The sequence below is a fragment of the Oenanthe melanoleuca genome, chromosome 1 (genome assembly GCF_029582105.1).
Source record: "Oenanthe melanoleuca isolate GR-GAL-2019-014 chromosome 1, OMel1.0, whole genome shotgun sequence".
In the NCBI taxonomy this organism is placed as follows: domain Eukaryota; kingdom Metazoa; phylum Chordata; class Aves; order Passeriformes; family Muscicapidae; genus Oenanthe; species Oenanthe melanoleuca.
Genome location: NC_079333.1, coordinates 28658142 through 28676809, shown reverse-complemented (window position 1 = coordinate 28676809; position 18668 = coordinate 28658142). Strand labels below are relative to the sequence as shown.

Below are 18668 nucleotides of genomic sequence, written 5' to 3'. Positions count from 1 at the left end.
TTACACACATTAATGAGTTGAATTAATGAGGTTTCCTGTATGGTTCTAGCTGGCTGTAACACACAGGAGACATGACAATGAGACTTTTAACAGGGCTGTTGTAGAAACACCTTCTAAGATCTGGTGATGTCTCTACAATACGTTGTAGACACACACAAAACTGGAGGGAAGATTACTAGGAACGGAGATCTGCATTGGTTTGGGGTGGGAGTTGACTCGGAGCACTCAGGGCTGAAGCAGGGCACCAGCACTGCATGGCCGGTGTGAGTAGCGCGGGTCACCCAGGGCGCAGACCCCGACCCAGGGTGGCCATTTGTGACCCCTTGCCGGGGCTATGACCGGCTATCATAGTGGTCCCGCAGCCGCTGCCCCCCGCTTAGAGCGGCGAAAGGCGGCTGCTGGCAGCGGCCTGGGGGCGAGGGCCCCACGGGCACCTCCGCGGCGAATCGAGCCCCGGTGCCGAGGACAGCCTCGGCCGGTCCCGGCGGGCAGCTCTTCGCCTCCGCCTGGCAGAGCGGGCTGCGGCTCCCCCGGCCCGGCGCCTCCTTAACCCGGGGAGGCGGGGGCGGCCGCGGCCGGGGGGAGCCGGGGGAGGCGGAGCGGCGGCCGGGGAGGAGCCGGGGCCTGCAGTGGAGCCGCAGCCCGGAGCAGCAGCCGCGGGAGCGGCGGGGCCTGGAGAGAGTCAGCGCCGCCCAGGCCGGGCCCCCAGCACCGGAGCCCGGGGAGCCCCCCGGGGACGTAAGCCGCGGCCCGGCGGAAGGCGGCGAAGGCGCCGCGCAGCCCCGCGCAGGCCCGTGAGCCGCCGCGGCCTCCCGTGGTAGCCGAGCCCGGGCAGGAGGAGCTGGGGCCTGGGGGGAAGCCAGGGACAGCGGCTGGGGTGGGGGGACACCCCCGTAGCCTGCCGGGGTGGGGGAGAGACCCTGCCTGCCGCCCCCCGCCCCGTCCGCAGCCCCGCTAGGCAGCCCCGCGCCCGGTGTGGGGACACCCCGGCGGCCCCCCCTGCCTGGCCCCTTCCCCGCAGCTGGTGAGGGAGCTTAACACTTGCCCCCTTCCCCACTAACAAGCCAAGGGTGTGCAGAGGCCCCCGGCACCCAGCCCTAGTAACTATCTAGAAGCAGGTCTGCTCTTCCTCGCGTGGAGCAGAGCCTTCTGGAGCTCTCTCGATACTTGTTAAGGGAAGAGGTGTCCTCAGACCCCAGTTCCTGAGCATTGTGAGAATAACCTTTATTGCCTACTCCTTCCTGCTGCTGAGGAAAGTCTTCTGCCAGGCAGAGCAGACAGCCCTTCCCCAGACCAGGTAGTAGCGGGAACACACAGAAGAAATCCTGTATGCTTGGGAGAGGCAGTTCCCAAGACAGAAATAAGCAGGAGCTCTCCAATACTTGCCTAGTAATTTTAGTTATTTACATCTGCTTAGCAGGTGATAGAGCAAAGCAAGGGAGAGAAAGCAGAGAGAGATTTAGTTATTCTTTCCTTTTCTTGTTGTTAACTGGAGATAAAGGTAATTTCCAATACTGATCTCATTTTCCTTCATCCCAAGGAAGATCCCTCATCCTCTAATCCCAAGAGGGTTTTCTTCAAATACCCCGTGCAAGGAGAGAAGACACACCTCCTAGTTACAGGGAGAGGGAAAGGCAGATTTCACTGATAATATCCACAGCGATAGCAAGGATTGTTTTAGAGCAAGAAATTTTTTCCCCCCTTACAGGCAAGGTGTACCTAGAGAAAAGATATTTCTAGGTAGGCAGTTTGGGGAAATTGATTTCTGAAATAATTTGACCATCAGTGAAAAGGCTGTTTCCCAGGGGAACACCTCTTTAATAGTTAGCTGCCAAAAGGGAGAGAGAATTCTCCATCCTGGGATAAAACCATCAGTTTTAGGGGACTGACAATCCCAACTAGATTGTTTTAATACTCAAGATCCTGGTTTCATCCACAATCCTTTCGCCCTCGAAATATTTTTTGAAGAAGCCGTTGGAATAGCTGACGACAACGGTCTGAGTATGGGTCTCACAGAAGGAGTGTGAAGGGCAGCACCCCAGCAACCAGCACTGAAGATAATCCACCTCCCTCCAGAAAATCTCCAGACAGAGTGAGTGACCACATTATATCACCTCTCTCTTCCTAGCTGTCCTCTCTCACCTTCTGTCCTTGTTTTCCATGTCTCTTCTTCTCTCACTGTATCTGCTTGCTTTTAATCTTTTAGCTCTTTTTGTTCCTGAACCTCTCCCCACCTTCTTTTTCTGTGTGTCTTTCTCAGTCTCAGTCATTTAGTAGCCTTATATGCTATATGGAATTGACCTGATTCTTTCCCTCACTATTTAGCTTATGGGAGACCTTAGCCTTATTTAATTTTAAGAAGCCTCTCTTCCCTTTCCCTTCTACTTTCTTTCCCTCGTTTATTCATCCTAGACTCAGCCTTAATCATCACTGGTGTGAATTAATTTCTGTCATTTAGGGGTCATTGAGAACAATAACAGTGGCCAAAAAAAGCTTTGAGGAGACAGGAGCAGTGATTTGTAGTGCCAGTGTCCAAGGATGCACCCGTGGGGTGGAGTGTCAGTTCTCCATGTGGGTCCTGCTATGCTTGTAACTGTGGGAGTAAAATCATTGTGTGGTGCAGATCTCGCTGTGCTTGGGATCTGAACCTACGGATTCCCCATGCAAATACTCTGGTATGTGTGTCCTAATGCACCTAAGGGACTGTGGGATGAATCCTGGAAGGAGTGCCCTTGAGAGTGGGTCCTGTGGTGCTCAGGGGCCTGGGAATGAAAAGCTGTGACAGTGCTGATGGAACCTGCTCTGAAAGCCAAAAGAAGCCGTTTGGTTGCCACCAGTCTTCATCTGTGTTTTATGCTGTGTTCAGGGGCTAGGAATGTGAATCCTAGTGCTGGTGCTGCGTGAGCCAAGCTGCTGCTTTTTGTAAATGAGGCAGTTAATTCCCAGCCACAAATGAGTATTCTGACACCAACGTAGTGATTTCTTGAGAAATCAAGTCTGAGGGAGACTTTCTCTCAAATAAAGCCAAAGCACATTCCAGTAGCAGAAGAACCTTGGATATCTCACCTGAGGTATTACTGGTTTTAGTGAGATAGCAGTGAGGAAATCCAAGAATCAAAGAGCCAGGACAGGGAGCTGTTTTGGATTGCAATGGTTAAACAGGGAGTCCCTGAAGAAGGAACTCCTTGGTGTATGTAATGTGCTTGCAAGATCAGACAAAAGATGCCAAAGTGATTCCCCATTTTGGCAGAGAATGTTGTCAGTTATCCATAGCTTCAGGAGGTGGCTTTTTCTAAGGGAAGGCTGAACCACTAAGCATACATATGTTCTGGGGGTACTGTTAGATGCCCTCCTACCTGTTGCCCTATAGTTATGCAATCAGCCTGTTTTGAGTAGAGCTGTGTTATCTAGCACAAGGGAAGAGATAACTGAGGCATTTTGGCCTTTGTACATTCAAGGGGATAAACTGACTTTTCATGCTCTTGAGGTTAATTTACCTCACGCTGCCCCCTTCCTCACAGTAATGACTTGACATTTTTCAAGTGCTTTTGCCTCTGATGGATGCCAGGGCACTTTACAGAATATATTTGCCAGCCTTAACAAAATTCTGCTCTTCCACAACAATTGCCTTTCTGCATATGAAACAATTTTTTTTCTTCCATTAATGATAAAGATTTTGTATTTATTGCCTGAGCTTTAAATGTTCATTACAGACATAAAAGGCTGGAAGTGGTGTGCTATAAACTAATTGTTATTTATTTGTTAGTTGCTGACAAGGCATTCAGTATTGACTTGGACACCAAATTAAGGCAGTCTCTGCTCTAAAGATCTCATAATCTAAAGCACAGCTATGCAAAAGCTGGGACATACTAATAAATTTTAGGGAATAATTTTTCAAGAGTACAGCTCTTCAGAGTGATGATGGTATTCACATCAAATCTTTATCACAGGTGAAAATGCAGCTTCCTCTGAGGTGGAATACTGCAGCTGCTCTGCACCATTTATTTTATACAAAAGTATCTATACAAGAAAAAGGAGAGTATTACTTATCTTCATGGAAGCATAGGGTACTTTATAGACACGTTTAAATGCAAGTGTTATAAGAGTTTACATTAAGAATATTAAACCTGACCACCTAAAATTAGACTTTAAAAACCACATTAATTTACCAAAGTAAATAGCCTAATTCTTGTAAATGCTCGGGAATGTAGAGTTGGCTTCAACAGAAGCAATGGAGTCTTCTACATTTGAGGAAAAAGACATTTAGTTATGCCTATATGGGTTTGTAAATTTAAATTTGGACATCCATGCTTCCAAAAGTTGACTTCTTAAGTTGAAGCAGTCTGATCCTGTCCATCTGAGAACTGACAGTGTGGCATTTCTCAGGTCAAGCCCTTAAGCAATATGAAATGAGACAGTCTGAAGAGTTATGGGAAAAGGATTATGTTACTGAAAGATCATGAGGTTATAATACTGTTTAAGTATGTGTTCTATAACTTATTGGGTTTTATCTTGAAATGTGGTTTTGTGGGCAAGTTTCTAGGATAAAATAAGGAGTTCAAAAAGTTGGAATGTATGAATGAGACAGTTTGAGGAGTTGGCATCTAATTTTTCAGTCCAAGAGAGGGTTGTGACTACTGTAGTCCTTCTGGTTTGGGTTTTTTTACTGTTTTTTTCCCCCCCCTCTAAAAATACAGCTGAATGTTGGTGTCTCTGAAGAAGTTTTTTCTTACCACAGAGGTACAGGTTACAGATTACTGCCTCTTTCCCTAAAGTTCAGCTGACCTTCATAATAGTGGGAGATTGTCTGCATCCCAGTTTGGATCTTTGGCCCTTGACTTCAAATGTCAGAAAGGAGGTGTGGTTAATGGCAACTGTGATATGGACAGCTGTCCCTCAAGAGCAAGACTGAGCTGATGATCTCATTTTACACAGCTGTCAGACAAGAATTGGATCTTGGTCATTAGCAACCAAAAGATGAAAAATGCTTCTGTGCTCATTTTCCCATTTGCTTCTCCCAACCTTGGATAGAATAGTAACCAGTGATTTTCACATAGAACCTTCTATGTTTTGCAGTACTCCATTTGCAGAATCTGTCTCTGAGTGATGCTTCAGAACTGAAACTTTGAAGGATGCAGTTTTGGTTTGGGAGGCATCTTAGATAAGATAAGTAGACCCTAGATTAATGGACAGCCTGATGTGATAGCTAACATGTTTGAACTCTCCAGTTGTGTTCACTCTGAAGCCTAAAGAAAAACCTTTAATTTGCTGTATTGTTGGCAGTTGCACATGTTAGTTTAGCAAGAATATCCAGTTGATGTGTTCAACCTCCAAATGCATATTGTCTTTGTAGGAGGCAGTATTGCTGCTTGCTGTTTTGCTGGGTTTGTTTCCTCCTTCCTTCTAAGGGATATATAATGAACATAAAAAATCTGTAACATATTTCTGCCCTGAACTCATGTTTTTTACTTTTAAAGGCTGTCTGTGTATGTGTATTACTGAGAGAGAGCAAGCATGCTGCAGTATGTTTTCACAATTAATTAATTGCAAATTTTCATCTTAAGTTTGAAGTGCAAATGCAAAACACTGTGAATGTTTCAAAATTTGGAGATCTCTCAGCCAACTTTAAGACCAATCTAATGCTATATCCTGTGGTGCTTTGCCAAGATTTGGACTAGATTGTTTTATCCATCTGTCTTTGACCTGCCCAGTCTTCCTATTACGAACGTGATACTTCTTTAGGTGGGCAGCACAAATTTAAAAGTAGACAGCAGAGATTTTGGTAATGCCTGACCTTTCCTGAATCCCTGGGCTCCGTAGCATCACATGGCACTCATGTTCCTCTCCTGCACCTTTAAGGCCCAGCCTGTTTCCAGCCTGCCTACTTCTTGACTCGCATTTCCTCCTACACCCACTCCTCCTCTCACTTGATCCCACTCTTTGCATCTCTTTTCTCTTGTGGTCCCTTTGGCATTCTGTCCTATGATTCTAGAAGTCTAAAATACTGCTTTTTCTCTTCATCAAGCAAGCATCCTTCATCTTCTTGCTAGGATTCTTTACTGGCAGGAGTCTTTTACTCTGGTCTTACTTCCACACCTGCATTTTGACCTGTTCCTAGGTTGCATTTTGTTAGATTATGTGCCTGTGGATACATAGGATTTTTTTGTCTGAGGTTATCTCAAGAAACTTCCTTTTTTTTTTTTTAAATCACTGAAAATGTCCAGCTCTGCTTGGCTGGGGAATGACACTTGATCTCCATAGTCCAACTCAGTTCGTTGTCCCTACCCTCCCTTCTCTTCTAGTCCTTCTCCTTCCTCAAGAATAGCTAGATTTTAGTTATTTAGAATAACAAAAAAAAAAAACACCTTCCATTACATTCTCTGGTTCCCTCTAGAACTTGAGGATCTTGGTTTTCAGAACTGTGCCGAGCATTTTGTGCAAGGCCCGGTACCTCATTCCTCATGTTTCTGAGCTGGTCAGTTTATTTGATGTGAAATCTAGAACTGAGGGAATGTGTGTTCTTTTTTTGGCTTTTTTTTATGTATAAGAGAGACTGAGTAATGAGGGACAGGGTGAGATGATGAGTGAGAGCTTTTATACCTCAAGGAAAAAAATATTTGCTTTTTTTGTTTTTTACCATTAGCAATTCAAATTTTGTTTATGCTCTCTGCTCTATAAAGACTGTGCCTGATTATAGCAGAAATATGTAATTACTGTTAAAAGTTCAAATCTGAATAATTGGGAAAGAATCTGAACACTTTGTGGTCACAAATTAAAGGAGCAAAGTTCCCTGAATTCTCAGTTTCTCCTAAAAAAACTATTGTTAAGTAAAACCAAGACAAATTCTCCCTCCCCATCAGGAACTTGCAGAGAAAAATAAAAGCTGCTCAAATAGTTATATCTGAAATTCTTTTTATCTCTACCTGAACAAAGCAGACAAGGTTTGAATCTAGAGAGCTGGTCTGGGTTTTGGGAGAGCAGTGTTCTCTGCATGGTTCTGCTATTCCTTTGCTGGGTGACCTTGGGCTGCATGCTTCTCCATGCATGGCTTCCCATTTATCCTGGAATAGGTTATTGATCCTTTATAAGGGTTCCAAATTATAAGGATGAAAACCACTTCATAATGGCTGCTTGCTCTTGCTGCTGATTGCCTTAATTTCTATGTGATATTGAGACAAACCTCTATATGCCATTTTTTGTGGCATTAGGAAACAGTGAAAGCCCCAATGCATTTTTGTTTCATTGAAGGACCATTCACTCTGAAGTTGAAAGATCCTGTATGATTGTGTGCAGTCTAGAACAGTTTTGTAAGTTGACTTCATTACAGATATTCTCACTCCCTTGAAGCTTCTCCTGAGATCTCTAATGACCTTTTCTTGGCCAAGTCTCAGGGTCTCTATTCCATCTTCATCCTTCTTGGCTTCCCTTCTGTTTTTGACACTTGATCATGCCCAGTCTTGAAATCTTGTCCTCCCTTGACTTTTGTGACAGTATTTCCCTGGTTTCCCTCCTAACTATTCTAGTCATTCATTCGATAGCCTCTGCACTAAGCTATTTCCCTCCCTCCATTTTTTTTTTCCCATAAATTAGACACAATGACCCACTTCTAGTATCCTCTCTTTGCTTTTCTTTACCTCCTTCATGCCAGGGATATTAAATTATGCAACTTTGCATACTACCTTAACATACTTTTTTAAAATTAATTGCTGCAAGTTTAAGATCCCTGAGGGCCAATATGGAACTCAAGAGAGCTCTTTTGAGATTTGCCTTTCTTTCCTGCTTTCCTCTGCTGCAAGTTTCCACAGTTGGGCATGTAACATGTTCTTGCTCTGAACATACAGTGTAGGACTCATCTTCCATTCATAGCCTGAATCTTTTGCTGCTTGTTTCTGAGTCTCTTTAGGTAACCTTTATGCTTCTTCCTTCATTTACCATCGCTGTTAGTGTGAGCTACTCCTGCTGGCCTCTGACAACCGTGTTACCTTCTCATCTTGTTAGCAATACGATTGCTGAAGCTGTCCTCCTGGCATGTTTTCTCAACACGTTGCCATCTCCTCCTTGACAAGCCTGTGCTTTGGCTACCATCCGCCACGTAAGGTTCCAGCTTGTTGTGCTCACTCTAAGGGGCCTTCACAATTGTCTGTCCCCTATCTGTCGCTGTCCCTACTGCATTGTCCTTTGCTCTGCCAACAACACAAGCATGACATTCATCTTTTCCATTTTTTGCATGAGCATCTCTTCGCATTCCTCCTCAGCTGACTCATACCTTGATACACACAGGAATATTGCCAGCCAATAGAAGCCAGACATACTGGAAAGTACTTATTTCATAGAACCCTAGAATCATTAAGATTGGAAAAGGCCTCTAAGATCATTGGGTCCCACCGTTAATTGCATATTTGCAATTAGCTGTTTTCAAATATGCAAATAGCCATTATTTGCATTTTTGAAAATTATTCAAAGGTCTGATTCTCAAATGCAGTTGTCTTACTGTATGTACCGCACTCTCCCTGGCTCCTTTTGTGAAGAAGGTTGATTGCAAAAGAAATACAGATTGTCATAAGCAAAGACACAACATCTTGAAGACTGGAATGTTCAAGGTTAGAGCAGAATAATATTTACTTGCAGCTGCAAGGTGACAACTGTAGAAAGCATGTGTGTGGAAGAAAGGGACTTTTTTCAGTGTCTGTAAGGAGATGAACAGAAGATTTAGTTTCAGGATGATACACAAAATGGAGCATTTTGTGAGTAGGATGCAGAAAGCCAAGCAGCAGTACTAGTGTTTTAAGCAAGGAGAAACCATTAATGGGTGTGTGTTATGTAGCATTGTGGTTCTGAATCCTCTTGACCTTCAAGCGTGGTACAGATCTTTTCGAGTTGCAAGCCAGGCCAGGGATTGTCAGGTGTTTTGTCTATTGGAAGAGAGTTCTGTCTGTTTGAGAATAACAGCTAACAGAATAGTAAAAAGGAATTATGTTAAAACAGTGGTTGAGACTTAATTTGTAAGCCTCACGCTGTATTATTTGATTCTTCTGATCATTCTCCAACTTCAATTTCGCCTGTGCTTTGCTCTCAGACTCCTCTTTAGCTGGCTTTTCTGCAGTGCTTTGGTAATCTCAACCCTGGGAGCTTGTGTTCTATGTACATTTTGGGCACGTGGTATACAAATAATCTGCACTTGATACCGATTTCCTTTTTTCCTATGAATTCAGTACAGAGTTCTTGCTACTGCTTGATACCCATTTCCACAAGTGGGTTGTGGTTGTTTCAGCAACTGTTGCAGAGTTCATATTGACTAATCTGTTTTCAGTGGTTCAGCCTTTGGTGAGCAAGTTCTGACCACTTGCAGTCAGATTTTCATTTTCCCTGTACATGGCTGACATTCCTTTCTCTACCATAGAAAGCTGTCATTAAATGAAAGGCTAACAGTAATATTTCACCAAGAGATCCATTTTTTAATGTGAATAAGAGTACAGTTTTCATTTATAAGCATGCTACATTCTTTTCACATGGGTTAATTCTCTATATGTCTTTGCAATGCTGTGCAGATCTGAGCAAGATAGTCTGCATGCTGATCTACTTCTGATGTTGTCTCTAATTTCAGAGACAATCTGGGTATTAAATCAGTGTTTGCATATCTTGTGCTGCAGGCTTATTACTGGATATGATTCTGATAGGCAGGTAAAATTGAAATCCTTCAGCTTGGGGGTTCTCATAGGGCTAGGGGAAATACCTGCTCTTACATACTGTTTCTCTACCACAGACTTCCCAGTTTCCAAGGGAAAATTTCATTTCAGATATGTGCTCATAAATTTGACTTATTCCGAAACCAGTTCCCTATACCTTTTTCAGTGCAAGAGTAATTGTTCTGTTAATATTCTTAAAGCAAATGTCAAAGATTTCTCTCCTGCCTTGGCATATGCCTGGAATTACAGCTCCTAGTTCCAACGGTGAAATATTGCATAGTGCTACTGAGGGTGGAGGGATGCTGCAGAGATACTTCTGCTGTGGTGATGTATTTTCATTGCACTTCTTCAAAGTGCTTGGTTTACTTTTTACTTCAAATCTGTTATTGGGAGGGTTGTCATGGGACATTTGGCTTATTATTAGAATAAATCTTTTCTAGTAGTCTTAATACAAAGGAAATAATTTCCAGCTCAGAAGTATTTTATGTATACCAGTATTCTCAGTATCATTTACTTTTTCTTTTGACAGGTGTTACATATTCCCCACTTTACCTTACACAGCATCATAAATAAACAAACTGGTCCTAACTTTGAGCACATATTTTCAGACTGTCTAAGGGGTGTCTGCAATGTTTGTGTAGTATTTCTCAATGCTTTTTTTTCCCTATATGTTTATATAGCAGACAACAAAAATGTTTGATTAGTTGGTCTTACTAAAATCTGGCAAGGCCCTAGCTATGCTCAAGCCTAGCCTGTTATGCCCATAAAGATACTGCCTCCCTTGACATGAGCATATTTCAGACTTTGGCTATAATGCCATCTGTTGATATGTTTAAATAAGCAGGTCAGGTTTTTTAAACTACACCATTTGTCAGTTTCAAACAAAGCTAGGATATAATTGCCTTTGGAATTGAATCCTGATGTACTCCTAGCATGAGGGTTTGGGTGACTTTATAGTTCTCAAAAGAGTTCATGCTTCATTAGTACCAAAAATGCCTGCACAGTCAGTGTTGTTCATTTACTAAATTCAAAATACATATTTATAGCCTGCTTGTGCACCTTTCACAAAATGGAAGGAATCAAAAGGTCTTATGATAAATGTGCTATCATGATATTTATCTAATCTCTAAAGACAGTGAAAACAAATCAGTTTTCTTTTTATTTTTCTTTGAAAATTAATATGGACCTTATTTTGTTGAGATTTCTATTTATTAAAGAAAAGTCATATCTGTATAACAGTTCAATTATAACAAAACAACTAGTCCAGCGATTTATATTAAGCTATACATGGCCCAAAAGTTTTCATCTTCCTCTAACTGGTAATATTCAGTACCACCTCAGTGTTTTGTGTAACTTGGAGCAAAATTTCCATTCAGGATACCATAATGACAGTACCTACCTGGTGTTCCATGAAATAGCACTGAGCATTCAGAACCATGCTGTCTTGCACCTGCAGTAGTTTGGAGCAGGGCTGTAGAGTCAGAACCTGATGTGTGGACAGGTGCACACTGTGACAGTTCATACTCACAAGCAATACCATGCCATGTGCTCCTAGGTGACAGTAGCTTCCTTTGGTTGGATCCCTTTTCCCTTTGTGGCTCATGATTAGTGAGAACTGTGTGCCTCCTGTTACCACATCTGAAAGCATATAGTTAATTGGGATAACATTTTTGGCTTGTTCTGCTGCTCCCCAAAAAGGGAAGCATGGCTCTAGGGTATGAGAATTTCTCTTACCTCCTTGTACCAGGGATGGATTTTCCTCCTTTCATTTGGCACTGCAGACAGAAGGCTGCTGTCAAACTGCAATGCCTTTCTTTTGTCACTAACATGGTACTTATCATTCCTTCCAGGTTAAGTTTTGTTTTATGAACAATGCCCAGCAGCCTCTCTTCCTTCTTCATTTGATTCCAGAAATAAAAACATTTCCTGAAGGCTTCTCACAAGTAGTTACCAAACTGGTTAATAGTGATTTCAGTCTGGGCAGATAATCAGTATCCTCTTTTCTTATTTCTTACATGAAACAAGTATTTCTGTGAAAATGTTTGCTTAGAAAATATGAGATTTTTAAATGTTTTATTCCTGCTGTCTTAGTTCACACCACCTTCTTTATGAAGAAAAGCACATAATCTTAAAATGGCAAATTTTTCTTTCTTAGACTCAGCAAAATTTATTATTTCCCCCTTTTTGTATTGATTGAGGACATGGGGTTTTTTGGCTATGTAGTTTACACAAGTACATCAGAACTGCCTTTTTTTTCACCAAAGTAGAGGCTCTCCATTTCTTCATGTGTGTGGTATTCTTGTTTCACTTTTACTCCTTACATTGTGACACTGTTTCAGAAAGGTTGTAGTCGAATAGTCCATTTTGCCAGTTTTTTTATTCGTTAAATAACTTAGAGACAAGGTGTATCTCGGAGTCTATTAGATAGATACAGTTAGATCACTGGGTCTATGTTTCAGACAGCTAAATAGAAGTGGTTGTATATTCATAGGTGTTCTACAGCAATGTCTGTCATTGCTTGGTTATTTGTTTTGCATTTTTTCTCTCAAAGTTCATGTTGAGAAACTTGAGTCTCCTTTAAATCTTTTTGTCACAGTGTTTCATTGGATCAGAATACTAGCAAATAAAGCAACAGTGAAAGTAAGCACAGAAAAATGTAAATACAGAGATTTACTCTAGAATAGGCATCTTCTGTGGGCAGTGCCCAGCATGGTGCCATTCTTTGTATGGCTCCCTACTTCAGTCCGAAGTGATTCTGCCTGACCAGCCTTTGAATCCAGCCTGAGAGAATGCTTCAGGCTATAAATGTTTATTAACTGCATTCAGTGTGACCCTTAGAGTGTTGTTCCCCATATCTCATATGTTTTTCTGTCCTGATAGGCAAGTAGCAGTGATCCTGGATGATATCTGACTGGCTTAGAGTGAACATTTGCAAAGTACAGATTTCTTCAGCGCTGCTAAGGGATGGCCTTTATTGTCCCATCGACAGATGCCTGGCTTGCATTTGCAGCAGGAGCTTCCATTTGCTAGTTGCAAATATTCAAAGTAATCTTTGTTAGTAGTTCAAAGCAGAAAGATTCAAAGTAATTTGCAGTAGTTTGCTGAAAAGCTGTAGGGAAGTATAACTAGTCCCAAGTGAATTAATTGTTATTAAAAGGTATTCAATGCAGGGATTTTCTTTAATACATTTTTCTTATGGATTGGACAGATTCTTGTGTAATTGGAGTTTGGGATCGGGGCTTGGCTGGACTTTTTACATCTATCTGACCTGTCGGAGTTGGGATTGTACTGTAACTAGCGCTTGAGAAATAAAGACTGCAGTCACCTTCCAGCTGTTGATGGTGGTTATGACCTTGGGTACCTATCCTTCCTTTTTAGATTCAGCCAAATGCATGCACAGATAGCATTTACCTTGTAAAGTGGGAGATTATGAGTTCTGGTCTTTGACTTTCTTTTTACTACTTAAAAATCAATTCTGAGTTGCTAATGTGGTAAGATTTTTAAATCACGCTTGCTTTCAGTTCAATGTGTTTATTAGTTATTACTGTTTTTTTCTTTGTTTGAGTGGGATCATGAGAGAAGAGTTCAAAAGATTTGCCAGGCAATAAGCTGGGAAAGGAAAGCTGGAAGAATTATCAGCTGCTCTGGTTTGGCTGCAGTCTTGTTTTCTCATGCCATTAAGTAGCATCAAGATGATGCACCAAAGACTTGGGTCAGGTGAATGAGAAATACAACATAAATTAGCAGTAATATTTTCTGCATAGCAAGTATACTTCTAAATAATTTAGTAGCCAATTACACAGAATTATTGTAGCCCTGAAAGTGTTCTGAATTGCTACCTTAACTAATGTTTGACTGTGCCTGATTATTACCGATCCCATATTGCCAGCAAATCCAGTAACATGATCAAGTGAAAACTTGGAAAAAAGGTCTTATTCCACTGCTTTGAAATTTCCCATGTGATTGCTGTTTTGTCTGAGTCTTCGCTTTCTGTCCTAAATTACTGTCTAGCGTATATGTTCTTAAAAAGCTGCTGTGTTTTACTGAAAAGTGGTTGTTTCAGTATTGCGTGACAAGTGCATATATAGATACAGGGCTTGCTTTGGTTTTTTTTGTTTTTGTTTTTTTGGTAAAGATTTTTGGATTTTGTTTTCTTGTCAAAGATTTTTATAAGCCAAGGAATGAAAATATTAAATTTCTTAGTGTGGGTGTAATCTGACCCAATTCTAATTTTGCTTGTCTCCCTGACAAGCATATTTTATACAAATGCACAAAAGCTTGTGTATTTGCTGATGGGGATGTTGCATATCAGCCTTACATTTTACTGCATAGCCAATCATCCCAGATGCTCTACTGACATAACCTGGGCACATCTGAAGCTCTGTGAAATCAACAATGCTTTCTTCTGTTTCTTGAATTTCTGGTGTTTCAGATTGGTATCTTAATCTGCCATAGGCTTTTATAACCTAATTTTCTTGATTTCTGTGCTTGTCTTTAAAAAAAAAAAAAAAAACAAAAAAGTGGGGAGGGGGAGGAACAGAGAGATTTTTATGTATTTTACTTTGGAGTTGTATTGTTAGTGCAACTGATATTTCATAACAGGTTTAACAAGAAGCAGTAATTTTTTTTATGCTTGCACTATAGAAACAAAAATTTATATGAGACATTTATATGAAGTATTCAAATTAACATTTAGTTCATGTTTGTTTTCTTCCAAGTGGGATACTACTTTTAATGAGAGCTTTACCTGTGAAGTTGTCATGTAAATGTAGCTATGTTTTGATTATGTGGTGGTCTGTCCATCCCCACTGGATAAAAATACATTGTTGCTTTTCTCTGGTAGGAATAGTCCTGCTATTTTTTTTTTTTCATTCGCATAAATTTCAAGTGTTTGATACCAGATTAAATCAGTCAAATTGAGTTACTCAATAACACACAGCTTAGGGGGCTGGATAATGGAAAGCCTTTTGCAGCTTGGATCAGTTAGTTAGCTGTGCAGCAAGTAGTCATGCCTGTCCTAAGTGATAGTGTGGCAGATGAGTAGATAGGTAAGTTAGTGGCTGATGGGCTTTTCCTTTCCTTCACAGACATAAAAACGTTTCCACTCACCATAGGCGCTGTGGTGCTGCAATTGTGCTTCTCAGTCTGTAGGTGCCTAAAGAGTGTGAGTGAGGAATGTTAGCTGTGCAATTAGGACGTGTTTCCTGAGGCCAGGGCTGTGAAGCCACCGCCTGTGAGGGCTGAGGGATGGACTTTGTTGGGGTATTGTGTAGGTGTTTGAGCCCTAAGAGGTGTGGTAAGCACATGCATGGAAATGAAAGGTTTAGTGCATAGGAATGCGTTGGAGTGTGGATTTCATTTCTTTAGTTCTATGAGAGCACTGGAGTGCAGAAGTGAAAGGTGTCATGCATATGGGTGTGGGGGAAGAAGGGTAGCTTCAGTGTCAGAATGCTGGGTGCATCTGTCTCTGGATCTGTGCATCCACACTGTGTTATTGTCAAACGCCTATTTTTAGAACGAGTATCTAATTGGTATTCATGCAGATGGGTGTCTCCCTGTCTCATCTGATCCACTCATCTGAGTGATGCACTCAGTGGGAGGTGTCTGCTGACGAATCTTCCTAAGCAGAGTGTGTTCGTGTCAGTCTCTTCTCTCTTACATGTATGCAAGTGTTTAATTTGCTATACATACATAAGGGTGTTTGTTTGCTTTGTGTGTTCTCCAGCATGCTCAAAGACAGTACCATTTAATCTTCTGGAAAGACTAATTTCAGAAATTAAAGGTGTAGAACTTGCATGCCTTTAAGACATGATTTTTCTCTTTATGCAAAGAGCAGTGCAAGTCATGGCCTTGGAAATTTAGCTACCTCAGTCCAGACTTCAAGGGATTGCTCCCAGTATAATAATGCAGCTAGTTGTGAGTAGGAATGATGAACTTTCTACTGCCTTGTCTACTGCAATGGACTACAGAAGAGTTAGTGTGCTAAGTGTGCAAGTTCATACAAGTTCATGCTGCTAAATGTTTTCTTCTTATAAAATAATTATTACATAGACAGCCCTGTATACAACTGGTAGCCAGGTGTGTTTTATTTTTATGAGGGGAAGTGTATAACATTTATGAGATAAAAGATCCTGAGTCTCTTCCTACAGCAAACTTGAGTGTTTTCAGACAAGTAAGTTTTTTCTGTGTCTCAGAATTGGAGAAAATACTTGCCTGCTATATTGTGAATGAAGCAGGATTTAAATCAATAAATATATATATATTTTTAGGAAAAACTGGTTATGGTAGGCAAAGCTTTAACTATTATGAGCTTAATATAGTCTGTTCCAACTTGACATGGTAGATGTAATTATCTATATATAGTATTATGCATGATCTTGGTGTTTTAAAATGAGGTATGTAATCCTAGCTCTAAGGAATAGGATTCATTATAATGTCACCTAATGCAAAAAGAGAAGCTAGGCCTCGGAGAGGAATTAATTTCCCCTCAAATTAGGATAGTCCTGACTTTGCAGATGATCTAATTAAATCGTGGTTTGTGTATGGCATGAATGAGTATTCCCTTTTAGCTATGATTTTCCCCTTACCTGACAACATAAACCTATTGGATTACAGGTAATCTTGATGAAGGGTACCAGGGTTATATGGATTATGTAGTAAAGGAGTGAGTGTGATATACCTGCTGAAAGGGCTCCACTTCCCTTAAACAGATCTTGATTTTTTTACCTGGGAACAGTGCCCTGAGTAAGACCGCCCTAGCAATGTTACCATCAGTGTTAAAAAGCGCTGTCCCAGCTGCTCTCAGCATGGATGGTTCTCCCTGAGGCACAGTCACAGGCCTTTTGGAATGGTTCTGGCTAGCTGTGAATAAGATGCATGAAGTAGGTATTCATACAGGTATTTGTGATAGCAGAAGAAAAATGCAAATGGATGGTTCTGTTCTTAGGCTTCACCTTGTTTGTGTCTCAAGGGTTTCCTTTCCTCTTCTTTCTCCTCACAGATATTCCTGCTTCCAACACCATGGCCTCTGACCTGGAAAGCAGCCTCACTTCCATAGACTGGCTCCCACAGCTTACTTTAAGGGCTACTATTGAAAAATTAGGAGGTTCCTCACAAGCAGGACCTCCAGGGTCTGCCCGAAAGTGTCCCCCAGGCTCACCAACAGATCCCAACGCCACACTGAGTAAGGATGAGGCAGCAGTGCACCAAGATGGGAAGCCACGTTACAGCTACGCCACTTTGATCACATATGCCATCAACTCATCACCTGCCAAGAAGATGACGCTTAGTGAGATCTACCGTTGGATCTGTGACAACTTTCCCTACTACAAAAATGCTGGTATTGGTTGGAAGGTGAGGGCTTGCATCACTGAAGTACCCTTTTTTGCCTAATTATAAGGCTTACTTTCTTAATTCTATGCGAAATAGCCTCACTGATTAAAATAAGACTGATGTAAAACTAAGTTGACCAACTGGAGAAAATGCAGAGCCAGAAGTCCAGTTTTCTCTGAGAATTTTGTTGAACATATATGGTGGTCCATTAAGGAATATGCACAAAACCCACCACCACCAACTAGGAAAAACAAAAAAAAAACCCACAAAACACACATCGCTACCATCCTCTGCATCAGACTGATTCTATTTTTGTTGCACCTTCTATAGGATGTAGAGGTGGTTCTGCCCCATATTACCATCTTAATTACCACAGCTTCTGCCCCATTCCAGCAATATGTAGTGAGCTTTGGCTTTTAAATATGTACCATCCTATTTGCTCTACCTGCTTCAGGGCATACTCAGAAGACTGTATGTTTTTGTTGTAGCACTTACCTGTATCTCTTAACTCTCTCATCAGAACTCTATTCGTCATAACCTCTCTCTGAATAAATGTTTTCGAAAGGTGCCTCGACCAAGAGATGATCCTGGGAAGGTAGGAAATCTGCATGCTCCTGGGCCAGCAATTTAAAACTGCAGGGAAATAAGCTGGGGTTGCCCTTTCTAACTCATGGTTGGAATTTGAAACCTAAAGTGTAGGCAAAAATGGAAGCAGTGGTAAGATTTACTGCAGTCCTTTGGCTACAGAAGCATTTACTTAAAGGGAACCTGTAAGGAACTTTAAGGGTTTTAGTAATTATTTTTCTTATCTGTGAACTTCAATTGACTTTAAAGATACTGGCAGAAGTCAAAAGTGTAATTGAATGTACTTTATTAGTTTTATTTGTTTTTCTTCTTTATCTTTGTGTGTAAAATGTGAGTATAGTCCAACCTGTTCTGTTATGAGAGAGCATAGTGGTTGCTGGTGAACGGTAGGACTATGATGTGATATCATGGATTTCATGGAGGCAAGATCCATGGAAATGAGAATTGCTACCTATATAGATTGCAAAGTATTAGGTGTTGGGAAAAATGTCATCATCAGTTTAAATCTGTAGAAATTATTTACAAGTAAAGCTCAAGAATTTAGGAATATGTCCGCTAACTGAGGACTGGTAAAGGTCTAATAGTACATATAGATTGCCAAGGGGAATTGCTAGCAAAACCAAGATTTGGCGTCTTGGCAGGCAGATCTTATTGTCCAAAAATATCACAAACAAGCAGGAGGGTAAGGCAAGAAGTTATGCATTTAAACAGAAAGATTGTCTCCTCTGTCTCATCCTAAAGTTACAAGAAAGGACCATTTGCTCAGGCCTTTATTTCAGATTATATTTAAAGGACTGTGTGGTGCTCAGTTAGCATCTATAAATGGAAATAGTAGGTCTTTGAGGATCACAGCTCAAAAATACCATTAATTATGTGGCTTATTCCAGGAAATCCTAACTGACTTAAGGGTATATGTTTGCAGGTGTTCATTGGCATGTTGGGCTGGGTTTATAATGAAAACCTGTGCTTATTCAGATCTAGATGGGAGGTTAAAACAAGCTAAATCCACTTTAGAGTTCTTTTTATACTTAGTCAGAAGACAACACACATGATTATAGACTATTT

General features: G+C 41.2%; 1 protein-coding gene across 4 annotated transcripts in view; it reads left to right on the top strand.

Moving 5' to 3' along the window:
• FOXJ2 (forkhead box J2) overlaps nt 1–18668 on the top strand; it is a 31142-nt gene that overhangs the window by 3187 nt on the left and 9287 nt on the right. The window contains exons 1-4 of one of the 4 annotated variants that reach the window (XM_056493426.1): nt 626–817; nt 1969–2092; nt 16687–17039; nt 17539–17613. In XM_056493426.1, coding sequence (XP_056349401.1) covers nt 16707–17039; nt 17539–17613 — 408 coding nt within the window. In that variant the 5' untranslated portion in view covers nt 626–817; nt 1969–2092; nt 16687–16706. The other 3 variants (XM_056493408.1, XM_056493418.1, XM_056493436.1) reach the window with 3 other exon arrangements.